The sequence below is a fragment of the Mesocricetus auratus genome, unplaced genomic scaffold (assembly GCF_017639785.1).
Source record: "Mesocricetus auratus isolate SY011 unplaced genomic scaffold, BCM_Maur_2.0 Super-Scaffold_4256, whole genome shotgun sequence".
NCBI lineage: Eukaryota > Metazoa > Chordata > Mammalia > Rodentia > Cricetidae > Mesocricetus > Mesocricetus auratus.
Window position 1 is genome coordinate 122,337,268 of NW_024429182.1, and position 23,044 is coordinate 122,360,311.

Below are 23,044 nucleotides of genomic sequence, written 5' to 3' on the forward strand. Positions count from 1 at the left end.
TCTTAGAAGCCTGTTCTTTTCTAATGAGAGACAGAAAGGGAGTGGATCTGGAGAGGAGGGGTGGCGTAGGGGAACTGGGAGGAACAGAAGGAAGGGAAACTATAATCAGGATATATTGCATGAGAAAAGAATCTATTTTGAATAAAAGAAAAAATAAAACAGAAAAGAAACCAAAATAAGGGAGCAGTGAAGACCAACATGAAGCAACATGGAACTCCCCTTTTCCAGTTCCTGCCCTGACCAAGCTCCTGTAAGCTATAAGCTGAAATATTCCCCCACCCAAAACACACAAACACAAACACAAATGTATAGTGTCTGGACGGTCTTCATTATATTTAATGGGCATTTAAGTAGCTGTCTCCTCTGGGTTGAAACATTCCTTGGAGAGGAAAGGCAGAGGCTCACAACAGTTCTAAGAAAGTCATTGGAACCAGAGTGGTCTTCATAAGATGATATAAACAACAAGCATCAGGCAGTTGATAGGGCAGAAAAGGCTCTCTGGTGGAGTTGCCCACAGGTTGTGTAGAGAACTCTATAGTGATGCCACTTTTAGGAGCTGTTACCTATGCTGGCATGAGCTTGCTAGTAACACAGATTCCTAAATCATCATGCTTCTTATTAGATAATCATTCACTTATGATCCTAGAAGTATTTATTGTCTTAGTGTGCTAGACTTGGATTGACTTGTGACTTCGGTGGGTCATTTGTGTTCAAGCTGGGGTAAGTAGAGGCTTGTTCATATCTTCCCAGGAAAAGTCACACAGCCCTGGGCCAACTAGAGTCCTCACGCTGGGAAAGGTGGAATTGAGATACTGCTAGAGGCCCCTCCCCTTTAGAACATTTAACAAACTCCTTCTCTTAGAATTCAGTTTTGAAACTTTGTCTAGGTTTGTGTTGAATCCACTGGTGCTCATTTTCTCTCCTGGCATTTCTGTCTGTTTTCCCAACGCAATGTGCCTAACTGTTTCCTGCTATATTTCTCCTCATACTTAGGCAGATAGAAACAAGATTCAATAATTTTTAAAAACCAAGAAGATTTAGTAGAAGAAATAGAATACCAATTTATATTAACCACCTCTCATTAAAATTAATAAAAGATTAAACATATCCTTTTAGAGCCAAACTTCTGTGTTCATCCTAATTACCTATAGCATAGTTCAAATTAAGTTTCTTTCTGAATATCATTATGAAATTAAGACCTTCCACAAACTCATCCTATTTCCATTAACCACAATTATCTTTTTTTTTGTTTGATGCTCAGATTGTAGCTTGGATAGTGAGAAAACTCTAAGCTGGATAATTTTTCCTTTTGGCACTTTTTTGTGACTCTGACATATGTAACACCTGGGTATTCCAGAGAGAGAGAGAGAGAGAGAGAGAGAGAGAGAGAGAGAGAGAGAGAGAGAGAGAGAGAGAGAGAGAGAGAGAGAGAGAGAGAGAGGAAAACTACTGCTGATAGATTTAGATCAAGAAAACTGCCTCGAAGTCTGCCCATTGCTGTATCCTATTGCCATTATCTTATTTAAGCTACTGTACCTGATTGTTTTTGTGCAGGACATCTTGTTGATCACTAAGACTTTCTACAGGGATGTAACAAATGACAACAGCTTGAGCCTTAGCTGTTTGATAGTCCTAGCCCCAGATTATGTCAGCTTTTCTATGTGTCTTCACAGAGGGCTGACAGTTGCAGACCCTCGCTGTGGCCCCCAAAAAAGTACCTAAGTTCAGGTCTCAGGCCACATTATGTGTTGACCACTTGGGAAGTGTATGCCTTTTGTGCCTCAGAGGAGTAATTGTTCTGGATGGTGGCATGTTGGCTTCATGTATTCCAAGAATGGCTTGGCTTTGCTCACAACAAAGTTCTACATTTGGGGTTCCATCTACACCCTCCTTCTCCCCTTCATCCCTGCTTCTTCCAACAGTAGCTCCATGTCTGTCTCTGTAATTCTTCCTCATTGACACATTTGAATAAGAATAGGAAGAAATTCCACCTCTGCAAAGTCTCTGCACTAGGCCTTGGGGAGGGCAGACGCTTTCTCCCTCCACACACCCCTCCAACTTCTTCATCTCCTTTGGTCAGTTCATTTCTGCAGATCCTGGTTTCACACAGTTTTGAAGAGTCTTCTCAAGGTCTGCTACCGCGGGCTTGCTGGACTCCTCATTCAGGAGACCTGAAACTGTCCCAGGTAGGCAGTAGTCTTAGCTCATCTATTTCCCCATCAACAGGTTGAAGGGGTCACCATCTTGGGACCTTATCACTTTCCCATTTAGGAAGAAAGGCTTTGGAATGTGCAAGACACAGGCTGGAAAGTAGAGAGTGTGGAAGGGTCAGATCTGCTATCTGAGACCCCAAATAGGACTAGGACATCTGTTCAGTTTTTTTCCTCTAGCCCACTGAGCAGAGACAGGGTTCAGGAGGAATGTAGTGGTCCCAGAGGACCCATCAACGAAGACAATTGGGTCCAGATATGATGAAATGTGTATAGTACACTTTAAATCATGAAAATGTTTCCAAATTGTATTCCTAATGCAATCTAATTCTTAAGTGTTTGAATGTAAAGCCTTCCATTTCTGGACCAATTCTGTGGAAGATATTTAACACTAAATAACACTTTGATAGTTTCAACATACTGAGGCAGCTACTGTCATTATCCCCATCTTTTACGTGGGTAAACTGAGGTTTACATAAGTCAATTATCTATAGCCAAAACTAGTACGTGGCAGATTGTGCTTCAGATTCATGCAGCCTGACTGATTCTAGAACCCACAGTCTCAAGCGTGTGTTCAGATGGTTGAGCAATACTAGAGTTTGGAATCCTGTCACCCTATCAAGAACATTTCTCCAATCATATACTTCGTTTAAAAGATTTTTTTAAGTAGTTGAGAACTAAATTTGCTTTAAAATGTAGTTTTTCCAGGCCTGATAAGATGTGCCTATAATCTAAACTACTCAGGATGCCGAGGCAACAGATTGCTTGCTCCAGGCCTACTTGGCTACAGAGTTTCAGGTCATCTTAGTGAGACACAGTGGTCAAAAGAAAAAAGAGGACTAAAACCACACAAAGGAACAGAAGGGAAACCCAATTTTACTAGTCTGGTAAGATATAGACTCCTCTGCTCTCTCCACATTATAAAAATGACTCAATAAACATTGTACAGTAAAACACAGTACTTATCTTTTGTATTTGTGTCTCCAATTACTTTCCTAGGTTGGATACATCCGCAGGGGATTAGAGGAGTAAAGGAAGGGAGCAATTTGGTGACCCAGGTAGACGGTGGCAGATCAATTTGCCCAGATTTTGTGTGAGTTCATAGTGGGGGCAGCAATTTGTGAGGGAGCCTTTTCCACAAGGCTTTAACAGAACATGCTCTTTATGGAAGTAAACCAGGGTGATGGCTCAGTGCGCACTTGCTGCCAAGCCGAAATTTGACCCTCGGAACTCATGGTGACAGAAGAAGACTGATTTCTGTGAGCTGTCCTCTGCCATCTTCTGTTACATTTGCTGTGGCATAGGTACACTACACTACACACACACACACACACACATACACACCACACACCACACATACACACATCACACACACAACCACACTTCACACACACACACACATCAATCAATAAATATATAGAGGATTTTGCCACGTGTAGGTGAATAAAATAAATCTCATATCCATTTGATTAGTTATGAGGGCATTTTTATTTCACGTGTACTAGACTTTGCATTTCTTTCCATGTTCTGGGTGGCTCTTGCCTGTATATCCCTGCAGTATTAGGATTTTATTTATTGATTTGAACGAGGGCATTCTGTGTTCATTTAAAGATATCCTCCATCTGCCTTGCTGCTTCAACAACTTTTCCTGATTTGTCATTTGATTGTTTCGAGTCACATTTCCTGAGGTAGAGCATTTAGCAGTTTTAATGGTGTCAGAGTAAAATCTGTCTAGCGTTTCCTTGGTAATTACTTGCATGGCTTTTTTTTCTTAGAATGCCTTTTCTTCACCAGAGAGCCATTAATTTTTAAAAATGGTTCATCTATGTGTGGTTCTTTAATCCATCTGTTTTTATTGTTTGGTTTGAGGCTGTGATCATGGTGAGGCTGTGGTTTGAGCTCATCAATTTTCCTAGTTATTTGATGAATATTATTTCGTTCTCCACTTTTTAAAAAATTTGCTGTTGCTGGGTTTCTTTTACTCAGCTGGGAATGATGCTAGAGTCTAGTTCAGGGTGGTTGCTCTATCCTGTCGATCTGCAGGCCACTCTCTGAGTTAGTAATATTCAATTCCATTTATTGATGATGATGCTTTAATATCTAGAAGGATATGCCCACTGGTTAACTGTTTCAATTTTTCTTTTTAAAGGTATGCTTTTAACTTTTAGAAATTATATGTCATGTGCTGGAGAGAGAGGTCGTTAAGCAAAGTGCTTACTTCACAAGCATGAAGGCCCAGGTTCAGCTCCCTAGTACATGTTGTAATTTAAGAAAAGTTGTGTGTGAGAGAAAGACACCATTCAACAGGGTTCAAGCAGAGGGGATTCACATTAGTGAAAGGGATCATGAAAAGGGTTAGAGAACCCAGCCTCTGGAGACAGAAACAGCAGTAGAGAGGAAAGAGTGAGAGAGAGGAGAGGAGAAAGAGGGGGAACAGACGGACAGAGAGAGGGAAAGAGAGGAGGATGGGAGGCAGGCAGGGCCCTTTTGAAAGGGAACGTAGTGAATATGCACAGGTAGTGCTCTTAGTGGCTGCAGCTGAGGGCTTATCCTGTCAGAACCCCATTTGCCTGAATACTAACAATACTCACATAAAATCTGGTGGCAGCACACCTGTAACTCCAAAAATGCAGACACAGGTGAATCATTGTGTGAGGATATCAAGTTCATGACCTCTCTTAGAGTCAGGCTCAATTTGTCATGAAAACATTCATTTGCTTCAGCTTCTCAAAGTTATGTGATGTTTCTCAAATAGTATTTTCATAATTAATAAAGACCCCCTGTTTACTCTTATATGCTTTTTCCACTTTTCAGTTTTGTTTTCTGTTTGCCTTTGCATATTTTCTAGAGTGACCCAAGTTCTTCGTTTTGCAGACAAGATAACTCAGGCTCTAAGTATCAGCCAGACAAAAGCTAGTGAGACAGAGTAACATGGCATTCTGAATCTCAGTCTCTGACTCAGAAGCCCACCGTGCTATCTTACTATTCCCTCGATTTTTATTTTCCCCAGTTTTGTATGCATCTTGGTTTCTTTTCTCATTGCTGGAACAAAATACCACAACTGATGGAAAATGAGGTCATGGCTTTGAAGAAAAGTGGGGAAAGATATACGGGAAGATTTGGAGGGAAGAAAGGGAATAGAGAAATGTAACTAAGATACAACTCCAAGGAAGGCAGCTGGAGTGGGGATGGGCTTACAGTTCAAGGCAGAGTCCATCCTGGTGGGGAAGTCAAGGCTGCATCAGCCTCAGAGAGCTGGTCACATTGCATCACAGTCTGGGAAGAGAAAGGGACTAATGAAAGCTAGGGACCAGCTTCCCTTCTCCACTTCATTCAGGCCAGCATCCCCTGCCAAGGAAGTTACCCATTTCATTATTAAGATGGAACTCCCTACATCGGTTCACATAATCAAGATAATGCCTCACAGGTTCACAGAGAGTACAATCTCCCAATCTCTCTGGCCCCTGAATTTAAGATTTTTATTTGTTTGTTTAGTTTTTGTTTGTTTAGTTCCAAGCTGTCTTGGAACTCACTCTGTAGACCAGGCAGGCCTCAAACTCAAAGAGATCCACCTGCATCTGCCTCCCCAGTACTGAGATTTAAGGCATGTGCCTCACCACTTGGCTGAATTTAAGATTTTTTTGTTTATGATCATCCTAAGTGCATAGATTCTCTAATGGCCAAGTTTATGAATAATATAACTTCCATTTCGCCTCACAAGTTCTTTCTATGTATCCCAGGCTGGCCTGAAACTCACCAGGTACCACAAACTGGCACTGAACTAGAAGCCCCTGCTTTCCTAACAATGGGATTACAGATGTGTGGCTACCAAGCCTACAACCTTTATTGAGATCGAGCTTATGCTGCAGCTCAAGCTGGCCTCATACTTGCCGTCCTGCCTTTGCCTCTCCACAGGGTTCCAGGTGTATGCCATGGAGATGGAGCCCATCAGTAATACAGAAACTTTGACACCCTCGTTGAAAAGATGAAGAATTTCCTTCCTCTCGAAAGGCCTCATGTAGCCTTGGCTGACCCCAAACTTACTATGTAGCCGAGGATGACCTTGGATCTATGGTATTTGTGGTTCTGGGATGGCATTTGGGTTCTGTGTGTGCCGAGGTAACCACTCTACCAATGGAAAGCCAACCAATCCTCCCCTTTCTTCAGAGCATCCATTTCCCACATTTCTGTCAACATCATTTAAACCATAGACAAATAAATTACTGTGTTTGTTTATAGTAATCTCAAGAAAGCAAAAAAATGTATTTATCCTAATATTTTTTCAACATTTTAAAACCTAATTTGGTGTGTTTGTCTGGAACTGTCACAATAATTTTGAATGTGTCTCTGCTATTCATGAGTTTTTTTGTCTCTTACATGCTGCTTCCTTAGAGAGGATCTTTTGGCTTTAGCGTGAAAGTACAGAAGGGAGTCTTTTGATCAGATCTTCATTAGATTGCTTCTCTTTGCACCGTCATCTTCACAAATTGACATTTTGGTCACACGTGTTTCCTCCCAATACCACTTACACTGTGCTCTTTGGGGGCATCTATTCTTGGGCTGTATTGTCAACTCACTGTGCTTCATTTTTATCCTAAGTAGTAGCATTTGTATTTTTCTCTGGATGTTTGTAGAATTGTTTTAAAAGTATCTTTTATATGCAAACAAATTTTCATGATTATGTCTGTGCATTTTTATTTGGCATTTTTGCTGAAAATGTGGTGCAGTATTTTAAATTGCCTATGTGTTTCTTTTTCAATTAAGCTCAAATTTGCCTTCTGTTATTATTTGTCCAGGGAGGTTGATATAGTTTGAATGTGAAAATGTTCTCCCATAGGCTTATTGTTTTGAACACTTAGTCTCCAGCTGGTGGTGCCGAGTGGGAAGGTTTGGGAGTTTTAGGAGGCAGAGCCTCCTGGGAGGAAGTGGGCCACTGTGGACAAGCCTTGAGGATTTCCTGTCCACTTTCTGCTTACTGATTATGGATGCAATGTGTGCAGCCATACCTGCTGCACCTGCCATGAGATACTGTAGAACCTCCAATAGCAAGTCAAGTAAGCTCCTTAAGTAGCATCTTACCAGGAAGTTCATCATGACAACAAGCAAAATAACTAACAGGATAATACCAGAATAACTAACAGCTGTTCTTATCCCCAGGAATTTCAGTCTTCCTAGGCCAAGATAAAGTCATAAAAATCCAAATGAGAAGCCACAGGATCCCCTGGCCTAGCCTTCCAGCTCTCTTAGCTGACAACCAGTCTAGGCTCTCCAGTTCTGACTGAAGAATAAAGATTGGTCAAGTCAGTATCATTGTTTTAGACCACTAAGTTATAGGTTGGCTTGCTAGTATATGGCATCAAATAACAACTACAATGTGGTCCACATTATCCATATGAAAAATCTCCTGATTTCATTTGCATTTTAGGACTTACTCCACAATTAGCTTTCCCTTCACCAAGTCCCATGGTGCATTGCTGGGAGCTATAGCTGCACAGGTAGACCCAGCAAGATGAGAATGTAGGGTGTACGGTGGGTCAGGGGGGATCTTTCAGGCTTTCTGGTTGAGAAGCCAGCCTGGATTCCTATACAGAGCTACCTTCTGCCTTCCTACAAAGGCAGGAGGTGCTCATCCTTGCTCCTGTGTTAGGGACAACTTCGTCAAGAATCTAAATGCTCTATTCTGCATCCTGACTCTTGTCTCCTTCATGTCCTGGCATCCTTTTGGAATGTTCTTGGGTGTTTGAACAGATACTGGAAAAGAAACATGCAGGCAGCTATTGTGAGCTGAAGTCCAACATCCTTTCTTTTGTCCTGAAGTTCAGATGTACTGCTGAAACAACCAGACACGAGACAAACAGCAGGTGGATGCTACCCCCAAGGCCCCAGCTATTCCTGAGTGGTCCAGGTGCTTTCCCTGCAGGCTGCCGGTGTGCTGGCTCCATCAGCATGAAAACGTCCAGCATCTCCTTTGAAGATGATTCTTTTCCTAAAGCTCAAAATCAGAAACAAACACAAATATCATACTAAAATACAGTCCAATACTGGTCTCTTTTGAATCGACTTTAGGCTGAATTTTTTTTTCAAATAATGACACATATGCACATACTCTTTTATGCCAGGCATCAAATAGCATTATTTGGATAAAGAAGTTCTATTTACTTTCAAACCAACAGAAGACCCTAAAGGGAGAGCTTGAAAGCACAAACAGGGCTAAGAATATATTTTTATTATTTTTCTCCACCTCAAAACTAATCTGTCATGAATATAGCACATTTCTGGAAACCCTACTTAACCCTTGTTACTTCTCCAATTTCTATCCATGCTCTCATATCTTCTCTTTTTCCAGCTGGATCTTGGATTCACTTGGTTGCAAATTGCGTCTACAGAAATGTTTATCCTTTTTATTCTTTGTTGAGCTTCAGGACATATTCACATTAAGAGAAATAATTTACAATATGAATCTCAGCATATAGAGGCTAGCTAACAGGGGATTTGATAGACAGGCATATACCAGGTAAACTGGAAAATGGTTTGGGGGAAGAGAAAGACTATAAGGAATAGAAGAAACTTCAGCTAAGTACAAACATCACTTTCAAGCTAAAGAAGGTAGCTTCGTTTCAATTCTATCCTTGAGTAATAATAATGATGGTATTATTATTAATATATAATCTACATCAATAATAATGTATATTATTTTATATGTTGTTTATTTGCTTTATATTGTTTATGTATAATATATATGTATATATTCCACCATCTACAGGGTAAGTATCTAAGCAACTGTTTTTCCATCCCACTGACAATCAGAAATCATTCTGTGCATTGAAGCTAGCAAAAAAGGACTTGTATGAATTACCTGAACAACAGTTTCTCATTGTCTTGAATTCCATTGAGGCCTCTTGTTATAAAATCCTACCACAGCCCAGGGACCGTGGAAGGTTGTCACTGTGTGTGTGTGTGTGTGTGTGTGTGTGTGACCATGAACTTAACCCACTTCTCATCTTCAGTGGGAGAGACAAGCTCTGCAAATCCCATCCACTCAGTATTTGCCTATTACATGTTAATATTTTGGGACTTTGAGGTCAGTTTGTCTTCCCACATCAGGAAATAGTCTTCTGGCTTTCCTGGGTCAGATTTCATGATTACGTGACTTTCCAGTGTCCAGAATACTGCCAGTAGCCAACAAAATAACAATCTGAGAGCCAAGGCCTGACTAGCAATGTTTTCTTCTAACTGTGAAGCGTTACCGTGCCCAGAGAAGTGATAGAAAATCCAAAACAAATGCAAGGTCTCATTCCTAAATTCACTACTCACCACTAGGGGGATATGGGGACCAAGAAGACCTCAGCTGGACACTGGAAAGCTTTTGTTTCTCCATGGCAATATCAAGGCCATCTTGTCTTTAGACTTTGTCTTGCTCTCCATGTCGCTGTGAACTGTCCATTTCTAAAGCTGGGAAGAGGGAGTGATGCTGGCATCAAGAGAGCTAAGCCCCCTAGCCTGCGTCTTCCTCTCATTTCTTTTCTTTTAAGGTACCCCTATCAGTTCCTGCGGGAGCATGCGTGTTCAACTCCTGCCATCTTCTCCAAGTACCACACAGCCACTTGTTGCTCGTTCTTAGTAGTAATGGGCTCAGTAGACCCAGATCTCCATGTATGTGGGATGGATAAGGCAGCAGCCATCACAACTTGATAAGTGTTTGTGAGCTGTGCAGACCCAGTGATGGTTAATGTTCTGCCTTTTCCTTTGTGTATCAGGGTTAACAACATGGAAGCTCTCGGGATTCACAAACCTACCCCCATCAGCCTGGAGCCACATCTTTGAACAGGATGAAGGGTGCTGAAGTGCTCGAAATTCCTTCTTACACACCATCCAAGCCAATAACTGACTTATTGAATTCTTAAGTCTTCTGGTGCAGTCTGGCATTCACAACTGTCAATTATAGGAAGAATGGGCAGTCTGAATCTAAAGCCCTGTGTCTGATAGGATGTATGCCTAATTTATTTACAGGTAGCTCATGTTGTAGATCTAAAATAAAGCTAAGTTGCCCTCCCCTCAGTCTACATGAGGCAACGTGCTTTAGAGCAGACAGCTGGACTTGGATTCAAGACCTGTCTCATTTTAGCTGTGTGACACTGGACTATCTGTTACACCTCTTTGAATCTTTGCTCATCCAGGGACCAGTGTGAATTGCACCTTCCTGATGAGACAGACTATAAGATGTGACAGCAGACACCCTGTTGGCTCTGCCAACCCTTCCTGAGTAAGTAGCTTTGGTCAGGTTAGTCGCCCTTCTCAGGTGCAGTCTGCCCACTAAACAGGGCTAACCACAACATCTAGTTTAGAAGGTTGCTGAGGGTTACAGTAAAATCCAGCTGCACTGAGAGCTTGCTCAAGGCAAGCACAAAATAACCATCAGCACTTGTGATGAGAGGGCATGTAAATAAGTCTCTAAGACTAATGCACTCAGAATGACATTTTAACTTGCAGTCTTGCAACTCATATCTAGAGACAAGGAAGGACCCCCCCCACACACACACACTCCCACCCCTGACCCTTACAGAATCCTGAGTGAGGAAGGATTCTGTAAGGCCAGAGCCTGGAGAAGGGACAAGGCAAGAAACTGAAGATCCTGAAGAAAGCTGGCAATGCGTGACCAGAGGTGGTGGAGGGAAGACAGCCAGGCGGTAAGGATTTTAACCATGGTGTAATAGGTCCAGACAGGAGCCCAGAGACACTTCTGCTCCTTTCCTTCGGCAATCAAACTATTGAATTAACGGTTCTAAAGGAACTGAAATTTCCCTACCAACCTCATGCCCGGAGAAGAATAGGGTGCCAGCCACAGGAGTAATTTGTCTACCATGAAGATACTCCACAGGGTTCTGACAACTTGCCAGACCACCTCATTGAGACTGGAACTCAGGGGGCCATGGGTTAATGATGGCCAGGACAACTTGGTGATGCATAACGTTTTTTTGTACTCTAAAGCTCAAGTGGTTGCAGAACACAGAAGCTGCAATCGGGGTCGGGGGAGATCACTAGATTGATCTAAATTCTTCTCAATGTAACCACATTGAATTGATCTCTCTTCTCTGCTTTTGCCCCTTTAATTGGCATATGGAGGGCATATTGTCAGGGGTGCCAGGGCTCAAGCTTTGACCCTAACAACTCCAGTTACAATACCACTGGTGGAGAACAGTGTAGCTACTGATGCCAAGGAGTAATTTGGGCAGAAGTTACCCCAGACAAGGAGAAACACATTGAAAACCACACCAAGACTAGGTGAGGTCATGTCTGGAAGACAGATGGATGAAGAAATTTATATTTAAATGCTAAGGCAAACAACACACCCCCACTGTGCCACCACCATCTATTCTTACTCAATTTCTCTGGAAGAAAGTAGAAATTATGGCAGTGCTAATTGCTATGCACTTTTAAATGAGAACCTTGGCATTGGGATATAGACCCCAGGGCAAAGTGAGTCTCTCTTTTTGATATGACTAGTAAAGAAAAGTTTTCCAGATGGGTTTGAACTTTCATTTGCTACATGTTTTTTGTTCTGCCCACTTTTCCCTTAGCTTCCAAACGCTGTTGCTGGAACTGGTATATCTATCAGAAGTGCCTTGTGAACCAAAGTATCAGGGAATGCCGTGGGTGAGGACGGATGACAATAGGGCTCTGCTGCAGGCAGACCTTCAGGCCAGGGTCAGGGAGGGCCACATAGTCAGGAGATGGGTGGGGACAGGGCAGGCTTGTGGTTCACTGCTTCCTGGAGTCTACTAAGCAGCTGGAGAACTAAACACAGCCCTCTGCTGGGGTCCTTGTGACCTGCAGCTGCCTGTAGTCCGTGGCTGGGGGGCGATCATCAGTCAGTGAAGACTCCCTTAAGATCTAACTTCCCTTCTCGGCGCTTCTGTTTCTTTCTCCCATTTTCGGGGAATGGGCGATTTAGACAGGTTCAGTAGCCACCGAGTGCAGGAGCAAAGACTGGCTGACTGAAGAAGCCCCTGGACCTCTGGCATCTTCCGGAGCCCCAGAGCGCAACAACTGTCCCCAGAAATTCCCGAACCAAGCCGAATACAGCACCAGTACCCGGGATTCTCTCTTTATGGAAGCAGCTCCTCCTCTCCTGCTCTAACAATCGGGTACCTAAGCATTAGGAACCGGGACTAAAAGTAGGGTGCCTGGGCACCCCCATCTCTGTGCCCCATTGCTAGCCGCACTACCTACCACCCAGTTTCCGCCGCGGAGCCCAGGGCCACACAGTGCCTCCTACTGGCCGGGCAGCACCTTCCTCGCTCAGCCTCCCACCTCACTAGGACTCCCCGATTCTACAATTTCTCGGGGCAGCTAGACCCCGCGGGCCGTGACCATCAGCCAGCCTCCAGCGCCCCAGATAGGTCCCCTCGTGCCTCCCAGAGGCTAAGCCGCAGCCAGTAGCGGCGCAGCCCGAGGCTCAAGTCAGCGATCAGGCCGTGGCCAGGTTTGGGGCGCTAGGGGTGACAGCAGGCGAGGCCGGGGGGGCCAGGGGGAGTAGGTGAAGGCAGAAACGGGCGTCTGAGGGAGGTGAAGCGGCGGCAGCGGCGGGCGGCGCGAGGAGTCCCTGTGATTGGCACAGCCCGAGCTGGAGGAGGCGGCGAGGGGAGGGCGGAGGAGGAGGAGGGGGGGAGGAGGAGGAAGGGGGCGAGCGCGGCGGCCGTGAGGAGCGGAGCCTTCAACCTCTCCAGCCGCGGCAGGACGGGGGCGGCCGCCGTGGGTCCGGGGCGGGGACAGCACGCAGCCTCGCGGCGCGCACCCCCGCCCGGCAACGGCCACGACACCCAGGGCGAGCGGGAAAGCGGCGGCGGCGGCAGCGGCGGCGGGGGAAGGATGCAGGGGAAGAAGCCAGGAGGCTCGTCGGGCGGCGGCCGGAGCGGCGAGCTGCAGGGGGACGAGGCGCAGAGGAACAAGAAGAAGAAAAAGAAGGTGTCCTGCTTCTCCAACATCAAGATCTTCCTAGTGTCTGAGTGCGCCTTGATGTTGGCGCAGGGAACAGTGGGCGCCTACCTGGTGAGTCCGGGTGCCAACTCTGCCACGGACCCCCTTCTCTGCCAGCGCTTCTCCGGCGGGCTGCCTGGCACCGGGAGGGGGCCTCGCCGGCGCTGGGGGCAGGCGGGCATGACCTCGGCCGGGCTGGAGGTTGGCGACTGGTGCAGAGGCGGCCGCCGGGGGAGCTGCCGGCCCGGAGCGGGCGGGACCGTGGATGCCGGCAGCGGCTCGTGCGCTTGGCAGGGGCTGGGGGCCGGGGCGGGGGTGCCGGAGTGGTGTCGCTGCGGGCAGGTGGGCATGCAACTGTTTCTTCTTCCCTCTTGAAAACGGAACCAGATGGCGAGTTCAGGTCAGGGAGCCTCCTCGGAGACTGGAAAGGCATCACTGTTCAGGTGACCTGCACATGGGAGGAAAAGCCAGTTAGCATCCTGCGTCCTCTACTCTCCGTTTCATCCGCCCCGAGAACGAATCATTATGCATCATTTTTCCCCAAGCTCTTTCTCCATCCGCCAATTGCCGGGGGGGAATTTAACAGCTTAGAGTAAAAGGCGCCGGAGTGTGGCCCTGATCTGAGTGGTTGCTGTAGGGGGAATAGTCCCACCCAGATCCCAATAGCCATCTTTCAGTGTGGGGATAAAGTTACAGTACCTGGAGAGCAGCTGCGAGTTTGTGTAGTTCTAGCTTAATTCCCTACCGTGGTCGCTCTCGCCCACACAGGCAGTGATCACTGTGTACAAAATGTATCTATTTTATTTGCCTCTAGAAAGGGATTATTGATGCTCAAAAGGCCCATGGACGCCTACTATAACCAAAGAATCCGCTTGTAATGACTCAGCACTGTCAAGTACCTACTTTGTTGCTTTTTCCTGCAGTGCTCAGGTGGTCCGCACTTGAGTTTCAGACAGTGCACTTCCAGACCGGTCCTGTCTTAGCAGGAAAAGATGTCTCAGTGTGCATAGTGTTAAACCCTTACTTGGCTATTGACCTGAAACTGGAATCAAATGTCATAGATGTTAAGTGTTAGTGAGCACGTTTGATGGAGATCGAGTCGGACAAGATTTCAAAAGCGGTTGGATAACCACATCCAGAGATAGAGCCATGTGTATCCCGATGTTATCACGAATCTCCCTCATTCCCAGCCCTGGGTTAAATAAAGTTAATGAGGGCCAGACTCCGAGTATCCAGGACCATTAACAATTACCCAAGCTCCTACAGGCTAAGGTGAAGTAGTGCTTGGTTAGAATTAGTTATGTGGGGAGACCTGTGTGGATGCAATTCTGCTCCTGAGGTGACAGAACTCCAGGACATTTAGGAAATCAAATTCACTTGCTGCCCTTCCCTTAATGAACAGCCTTGTGCATATATGTTGTCACTATATCCTGAGGTTGAGAGTGTTCTGTTGTAGCACATGTATTCATTTTGTCTACAGTTGTAAAAGTACACTGCAAACTTTTGGATTTGCTTGATGAGGATGCTGTTTGGAGGGGCAGCTTCTGTAGGGGCGATTTGCCTGCTAAAATACTTAGAGGTACATGTGTTACTAGAGGCAAACGCACATTACTACCGATAGGTGTGAATCTGTAGCATATGCAAACTGTTCTATATAACTGGGTCTTCATGTAAAAGGAGGCAATGAGTCTCTCAACAGCTGGCCCTTGTTTAACAGTTCCTTTGCCTCAAACCAGTTTTGCTTAAGAGTGCATTATTCACATGTGGAGAACAGCAAGGCTATACTTTCCATCCCAGGAATGATGAATGCCTGAGCTTAGGGGTTTTTGCTTGTAGCAACTTAAGGATTTTAGAAGGAAGTGAAGTCTTTCCTCAAGCAGATGAGTGGCCTCGTTCTTTTTGGAAAGTTAAAAAGCAAGTCCTTCTACTATGGGAAACTTCCCCATGCAGGGCTGGCCCTGGGAGATGAGGGGTTACCATGAATCTCAGGACAAGGGAGGGCAGGAGGCATTCCGTCCACCTGCTGGTGGCATCTGGACACTTCTGTCCCTGATGGAAAGTCTTGTGGGGGGAGGTGGGTAAAGGGTAACAGGAGCCAACAGGTGCCTTGCATAAAGCAGATGGAGGCCCAGGAGAGGATGACCAAGGAAATTGAATTACTTTTAATCACTAGCAGTGTAAGCATAATATTCTCAGAGCCCTGCCCAGCCCCGCTGTCCCTGACTTCCCTTTGCTATGTGAACCTCATGTGAAGACTAGGGAGCTACCAGGATTGGCCCAGTCAGCTTGCCACAGGACTTTGGTCTTCTGGGTCACTTAAGAGGTTTCTCTTCCTCTGTCGTTTGGGCAGGTGTTGAAAGTTTTGGTTTTCTTTCAACCACGGGAGATTTCTGTCTGGATGTTTGAGGAAATCACTTATTACAGGAGGGTCAAGGGAAAGGCGGCTTTCTTCCTTTTAAAATCTCATAGCATCTTTCCTAGGAAACCTGAGACTCTGTCTGTGAGAGAGAGGCACGCAGGTGGTCCATGCGCAAGGGGTGTGCACACATGTGATGTCGTCAGTGGGAATCACACGCTCTTCTGAGAAAGTGTTTTCAGATGCCCGATGAAGAGCTTGCTCTATGGGGCATCGCCCAGCCAATCTTCCTGTCTCCTTAAGAAGGATGGCTGCAAGTTCACAGTCAATGGCATTATTTCCTATGTGATGTCTAGCGGCCATGCAGGCACCTTGTGGTTTTTAATCTCCTTGGGTGCCTTTCTGCTTTTAAGTATTGGGAAGCATCATTGCATTTTTCACTTTCATTCTGAAGAGACAGATTCCTCGTTGTCCTTAGTGTGTCCTCAGCGACATTGGTGTAGGTTTCCCAACTGCAGAAGTGAGGCAGGAAGTGGCCTGTGACTTGAGAAGTGCCCGCCCCCCCCCTCAAGTAGGCCGCCTGTGTGTGTGCCCTGGGGGTGGAGGTGTGGTGTTAAAAAGGGGTAGGAAAGAGAGGGAAATGGATGGAGTGGGGATAGAAAGGGGAAAGGGTTGGAGAGGGAACAAAAGGGAGAGAGGGGAGGGGGCGAGAAAGGAGGGATTGAGAGGTTGAGATTTTGATTGATCGGCTTCTCTCAAGAACCTGCCTGTGTAGGGGTCTCAAAGAACTGTATATAACAAGGCATGCTAGTCTGGGACCCTGCAGCTTTTCGCTTGGGTTCTGCAGTCTTCCAGGAAGTGAAGAGGACTAGGACCCTGACATCTGTGATAGATTTTGGTAGGACAATATAGATAAGGTAATCCAGGTGCCACCCAGTTTAGGCAGAAACTCTGAAATCAGCACTTAGAACAATGATGTGCTGCAGCATCTTCAACAGCTGGGCTGACTATGATCCGTCTGTAGATGTAGACATAGATAAATTGCATTAGAAGAGGCTTACTGAGTTTAATGGTCATTGTGCCTTACCTGTATTGTCCAAGACAAAGCCATGTGTATTTCTGGTACCTGGGTATTTACTTCCAGTGGCTCCTGTCTGTAACGCCCTATTTGCAGGAATATACCTGCTGTGGAAGTCTTGGTCTGTTGAAAGATGGTCATGGGAACTGGCTGGAGAGAAAGCCATTTGTGTAGATTTGTCTGTGCCCTGTGGAGGCTTACTGACGTGGCAAGCCAGGCAACCCTGCAGAGACGGATTTGTCTATGTTATGGAATTACTGAGGACTTGGGGAGATAAGGATGTGTACAGGAAATTAAAACTGCTGACACCTTAGGCAATTGTGAATGAAGCTCAGCAGAGAAGCTTTTTGAGTTGCTTCAGGATGCACATGAAATAAAGGCCCCGGGTAGCCTCTGGGAACTTCAGGGGAGCCCTGTGAAGCAGAGGTGAGCCTTTTTCTATTTAAGTTATGCAGAAGTGTGTTTGAGGTTGTGGTTACAGAGTAGCGACATAGATGACTGAGTGTGGCTAATGACACGCTGTCTGTCTGCTTGATAGTCACTTATTTTTAGGCCAGAGAATATTCAGTAGGTTAACAGTTAGCTGCCACGGTTGCTATTTTCTCTTTTCTCCATAGAAGCATCTTTTTGAAGATAGGTTCTCTTATGTAGCTAGTCTAGAAGCTGACAGCGGAAGAACATATTTAAAGTCCTTGTCAAGTTAGTATGATGACTAAGGTAACTATTTTACTTAATCAAATTATTTTATACACCTGTGGTTACTCATAATGACAAATTCCCTGCTATTTGCATGACTACTATATAGCCCCGGGTAGTAAAAACAACAACAAAAATACTCTGAATTTTTCCCTTATAGTTTTGTTTAACTAATGCTCCTTAAGGGAACAGTATATTTCTGAAAATTCCCCTCAACCAGGCTTGTGTACATACATACCTTTGTTTCTTCGAGGAGCATGTAAGGAGGGTGTGTGTGTGTGCTTTAACAATAGAAGAATCTAAATGGATTACTTGTACAGTGAGCAAGATTTTGTTCCTGGGTTTGGTTTACCCAGACCCCACGACCATTCAGTTGCAATACCTCACACAAAGGGTGCAGAGTTCTTGCTCTGTGGTGCTGCCTTGCCTGAAGGATAGGTTCTGGGCCTTTTTGACTCCTCCTACCTGCTGCTGGAAGGGCTTCTTCCTGTGGCAGGCTGCATAAGGTTCCTTCTGTGCGGTCCATGAACCACGACTGCAGGCAGAGTTCCAGCAGGAAGGTCTCTGGATTTGCTTTGCAGATCTGATGGTAGACTTGGAGGCTCTATTCTGACCAGGGTCTTGCTCACCTAGCAGTGTGGCCAGGGGATGTGTAAGTAAGTGTACTGCTGCTGCAAAAACTGGTCGAGCCTCATTTGATACTGGAGGAGATGTCTCCAGTGTGACTCCCAGCTTCAACACACAATCAAAGGGCACAAATCTCACAGGTTGTATCTGTTAATAAGGGTATACCCATGAAGAAGAGCCATGGTCGTAAAAAGCTTCATGATGCTCCTACTTTGCATAAGTACTCAAGGTTGCATGCTCTAAATTGTTTGCATACATATCTGATCAATTCTGAATGTCTTCTACTTCCTTTTTTTGGTTTTGAAAAAAATATTGCAATGGGGTTTTGTAGATTGTTTTACTGTAGTGCTGGGGATAAACCCAGGACCTTGCACATGATAGGCAAGTGCTCTGTCACTGAGCTGCACTCTCAGTTCCTTAATGGTAATTTTGATTGTGTGTCTTCATATGGGTTTAGACTCCAGGCTTTCTGGAGACAACTCTAGCTATATTTTATTGCCTCTTGGAAATGCTGTTGGTAGTTTGTGCCCCGGAAAGATACCCTTGCTCCCTGCTCTTATTTATTTTGTCTTTGTTTTGTCTGCTGCTTTGTCTACAGAAGGGTAATTATTGATCTGGATTCTATAGGATAAATGAATTTGATGTGTTGCAAAAACACATGCATATAAAGCAGCCGTGGGAGAGATTACTTGTCAGTGATTAAAACTCCCATTAAGTGATTAAAGCTCAAGTTGGAGAAAGGCCTGTGTCTGACAGTGGTGGCCACTGGATGACTATTATTGGAAGACCTGGGGTTCATTTCTGTATCCTGACTCTTTCCGTCTCTCTGGCCTTTAGGCTGGTGACTTAACCTGCCTCTTCCTTGCTTTTTTAACCTGAGGATAATTGTGATCCCTGTGATACTGTGAGGGTTTACCTGTAAAGCACTTTGGATTCCATCTGGCATTTAGTAAGTACCCAGTACATATTAGCTATTATTATCAACACAGCCATGCACATTTCCTGAAGATATAGTGATGTTGCAACTTCAACCACTGAATAATAAATTGATTTAAGTGAGGCCCTGGCTTTGGTTTAGTGAGTTGCAGACACAGCAAACTTGTACTTCTGAATAAACACTTGTGTCTGGGAGGGAAAAATGCTTTTGAAAGTTTGAAAGTATGGTGTCAATTAAATCCTGGCTGCTAGTTCTTTTATTTGCTTATTGCAACAATTTATATTAAAAATCTAAAAATGAGGGTGTGTGTGTGTGTGTGTGTGTGTATGTGTGTATCTGTAAGGGAGCCACCACATCAGTGGTCATTTATACATGCCATTTTATGGCCATGGGTACTTCAGGTGTGAAGAGCTGATGACTAAGAGACTAGTGTGTTGGTGGGCTCACCCTGGGGAATCCTTTCTTTCTTTCATTCTGGTCTCTGGCTATGTGGCAGCAAAGACTAACAAAAGGAGGCTAAGAGCTGACTTACACTGGTTTGAATGTGGATGATTTTAATTACCTGAGCCTCAGTTTGCTCATCTGTAAAATGGGGCTAATGTATATTCACGGATAGCTCAGAGGTCTAAATAAATGCCGTAGTTACTGAGTGCTTTAGCAGGAACCGGGTAAGCCTAATCATTGACCTAAGTACAAGTAGGCACCTGAGGATTTGGGATCTTGTGTATAGCCTGGTTTTCTGTTTCCAAAACTGATACCTCAGTTCCTTGTAGCCTGCTCTACTTCTCTGGTTATAAGGCTGAATGGATACTTTAGGGGACCTTGAGATGTCAGGAGGGAGAAGACTAAGGGACATATGCCTGGGACATATGCCGCCCTTTAGGCGATGTTGTATCAGACAAGAAACCTGGAAGCTCAGCCTGGTGGCCCAGAAGGGCTCAGGGCTAGACTGCTCCCCAGCTTCACCGTGATGCTTCCTTGGCAGGCTCTACAAGCACATGTTTGCACACATCTCTCACCATAACCTTTCAGTTCTCAGCAGCAGAACCGGGTCACTGCTGACAACGTCTTGTTTCCCATCCAGCATCTTCATCCTCTCAAGAGCTTAGCTTCTGCCCACTGTCCTCCTGCCCCTGGTGATCCCGGCCTTGGGAAGGGAAAAGGAGGAAATGGGTTCATGCTGGTGCATTGGGTGGTAGTGTGTATACCAGGTAAGATTTCCCAACCCCATTGAGATGCAATGGATTTCCCAAAGCCTTCTGACTCTCTGGTGACCCTATTGTAAACATTGGATTCTCTGTGGCTGTGACCTGCAGTGAGCCAGCCTGGGGTGCCTTCTTCTGGTCTTTCCAGTGACAACATAGACAGAAAACATTCCCTTGGTGGTGGGCAGAACAGAACCTCCACCATCCAGCGACTCCAGAAGTCTTCTTGACAGCTTTGAGACTAGTTCCCAGGTAAATGGAAACCCTTCCTGTCTGAGGTCACTTTTATTAGTCACGATGACAGTAGCCCACCCAGCTGCTTCTCAAGGCATGGAACGTTTCTCTCCAGACTTTGGAATAACGATCTCACTGTTTAAGGTATGCTAGGTTTAAACAAAAGATACATATTGAAAATATTTTAAGCAAAAGGCAACATGGTCTGTAAACTGCCCTACTTTGGGTGGGGGAAAGGTAACCTGTGAACCCACCCTTCTCTTTGCTTCCTGTTTCCTCCATAAATAACTTGCCATTACTCTTTGGCACTGTGTTCCCCAGGCATGCGACAAGCAAAGTGGCTTTTGATTTACCTGGTAAGGAATTGAAGCGAACACTGACTGCATTGATTTTTAGTTAAATCGTTACCATGAACTCTCTGAAAACCCTTGGAGCAGGCTGTGGCTGTAAACACATTCGAATAGTCTGTAATGAGTCTGCCACATCTTCAGTGCAGGGCAGAAGCGCCAAGTACTGGCAGCTCATTGCTGTGCCATTACAGGAACCCAGTATCAGCTCTGAAGGAGTGTGAGACTTGTCCTAACGGTGATACCTCTGCTCGTCCGCTCTCTCCACACTCCCTCTGGACAGCGTGGGAGCCGATTCTAGTTCACCTGACAAGTTGCCCTTCAGGGCAGCTTTGTGTCTCTGGATGATGAACTTGGCTGTCCAGGCAACCCTCGGGAATCTTCCTTGATTTCTTTTTTTTATATTAATTTTTTGTTATATAATATGTGGGAGACCAACTTGCAAAAGAGGAGATTTATGTTGCATCTTTTTCCGGAAGGTTCAGTTCCTGGTCACTGAGCACAGTGCAATTGTGTGGGACATCATGGAGGTGGGCATGTGTAGAAACGGGAAGCGAGGGAGGGACTGAGGGCTGGGTGTAATCCTCAAAGGTGCCTCGGTGACTTACTTTATCCAGCTAGGTCCCACTTACTAAAGTTTCTACCACCTTCTAGAATAGTGCCAGCACATTCAACACAGGAAACTGAGGCAGCATTTCTCACCAGTGTGTCACAACCCCTTTGGGGGTCAAACAGCCCTTTCATGGGGGCCTCCTAAGACCATCTACATATCAGATATTTACATTATGATTCATAACAGTTGCAAAACTTCGGTTATGAAGTAGCAATGAAATGACTTTATGGCTGGTGGTCATCACAACAGAAGGACTATTAAAGGATCACAGCATTAGGGGAGTTGAGAACCACTGGCCTAAGGAGACATTTCATTTCTTTATTTTTTGGTTTTTCGAGACAGGGTTTCTCTATTGTTTTGGAGGCTGACCTGGAACTCGCTCTGATGGCCTCGAACTCGCAGAGATCCGCCTGCCTCTGCCTCCCGAGTGCTGGGATTAAAGGCGTGCACCCCAACGCTCAGCGACATTTCATGTCTAAGCCATCACACACCTGAAGCCTATGCAGTCTCTCTCTATAGGCACCCAAGCTTCTGGTTTTGGAGAGATAGGAGAAATAAGCAGGGTCCCAACAGACATTCAACAAACAGTCCTGGGGACACCGCCTAGAACAGAAATGGGGCAGAACACTTCTAACACCACTGGCCACCCATCTAAGGACTCCCCCAAAGGGAGAAATGACTCTCCCCTCTACCCCATGCACCCGCAGGCTTGGTGTAGAACAGTGTCATGTGGTGTTTTTCAGTTAAAGACTATTGTAAATTATTCATAGAGGATGGCTATTGTCTTTTCCCTCCTTTGGAAAAGGCTTATGTAAAGCAGGCATGCTCTTTCTCTAATTGTTAGATTTGCTCTCCCATCTTCTGCTGATGAGAATGAGAAATTACCACCTTGGATAAAAGCAAGCTGGAAAACTGCCCTGGGCTGATTACATAAGCTTTAAAATACTGTACCTGAAATTGTGTGTTTACTCTGCTAAGAATTCCCTTAATGAAGATGAAAATTTCTACACAGCTGGACCCATATGGTTTTTTTTTCCTTATGTAAGATTCAGCTATTGTGACCCAATCCGTAAAATCAAGAATGATGCTGTTTAGTAAAGCTCTCTGTTAGTTTTTTGGGTCAGAATTATTTGAAGTAGATCCATAGAACCATCTATAGCAATCCCCCAGCATCCAGCTTGGCTATGGCTTCAGCACTAGTCTCCCTGCCCTTCAGGGGTATCCAGGGCTCACCCTAGGCCTGTGGTTGTTTTAGCTCTCCTCCTTGAAGGTCTTCCTAAGCGAATGCATCCAAGGTGCAGTGGTCATCTACAGCTATAACTGTACACCATGAGTTGTGATAGACTAGATGCTATCTTTGGGTTCTACCATTCCTCAAGCCCTGGGAATGTGTTGTGTCTTATGGGATAATGCTCATAATTTGCATATGTTCCCACGTGGCACCCACTCCTTTCCTCTCTGGCCCTTAGTCTTATATATTACAGGCCGGCTTTGAACTTGCTATGGAGCTGAGGAAGATTTTTCTATCTGTATCTCCTAAGTACTAGGATTATAGAGGTGTGCTCCATCCTGCCTGGTTTTCTTCAGTGCTGGGGTCAAACCCAGGGTTCTGTGTATGCTTAGCCAAGTACTTAGTCAACTGACCTACATTCACCAACTTTTATCTCTGGAAGCTATGCATGTGCGGGGTCCACAGCACATTCCATAACTGAACTGAGTCAAGGTGCCTCTTGAAATGTAGGCTAAAGATGAGAATTGGGAAGA

General features: G+C 45.2%; 1 protein-coding gene and 1 long non-coding RNA gene across 4 annotated transcripts in view; one reads left to right on the forward strand and one right to left on the reverse strand.

The window, feature by feature from the left end:
- Nucleotides 1-3,674: 3,674 nt before the first annotated feature.
- On the reverse strand, nucleotides 3,675-13,401 carry LOC121133531. Its single transcript, XR_005870401.1, has 2 exons — nucleotides 13,257-13,401; nucleotides 3,675-8,202 (listed from the first exon to the last, which is right to left on the reverse strand). It is a non-coding gene; the product is annotated as an uncharacterized LOC121133531 (long non-coding RNA).
- Nucleotides 12,920-23,044, forward strand: part of Slco3a1 (solute carrier organic anion transporter family member 3A1) — a 284,425-nt gene continuing 274,300 nt past the window's right edge. For 2 of the 3 annotated variants that reach the window (XM_005084540.4, XM_005084539.4), the window contains exon 1: nucleotides 12,921-13,259. In XM_005084540.4, the coding sequence (XP_005084597.1) occupies nucleotides 13,080-13,259 (180 nt within the window). In that variant the 5' untranslated portion in view covers nucleotides 12,921-13,079. Of the gene's footprint in view, nucleotides 13,260-23,044 lie in introns of all 3 variants that reach the window. The other variant, XM_040730201.1, reaches the window with a different exon arrangement.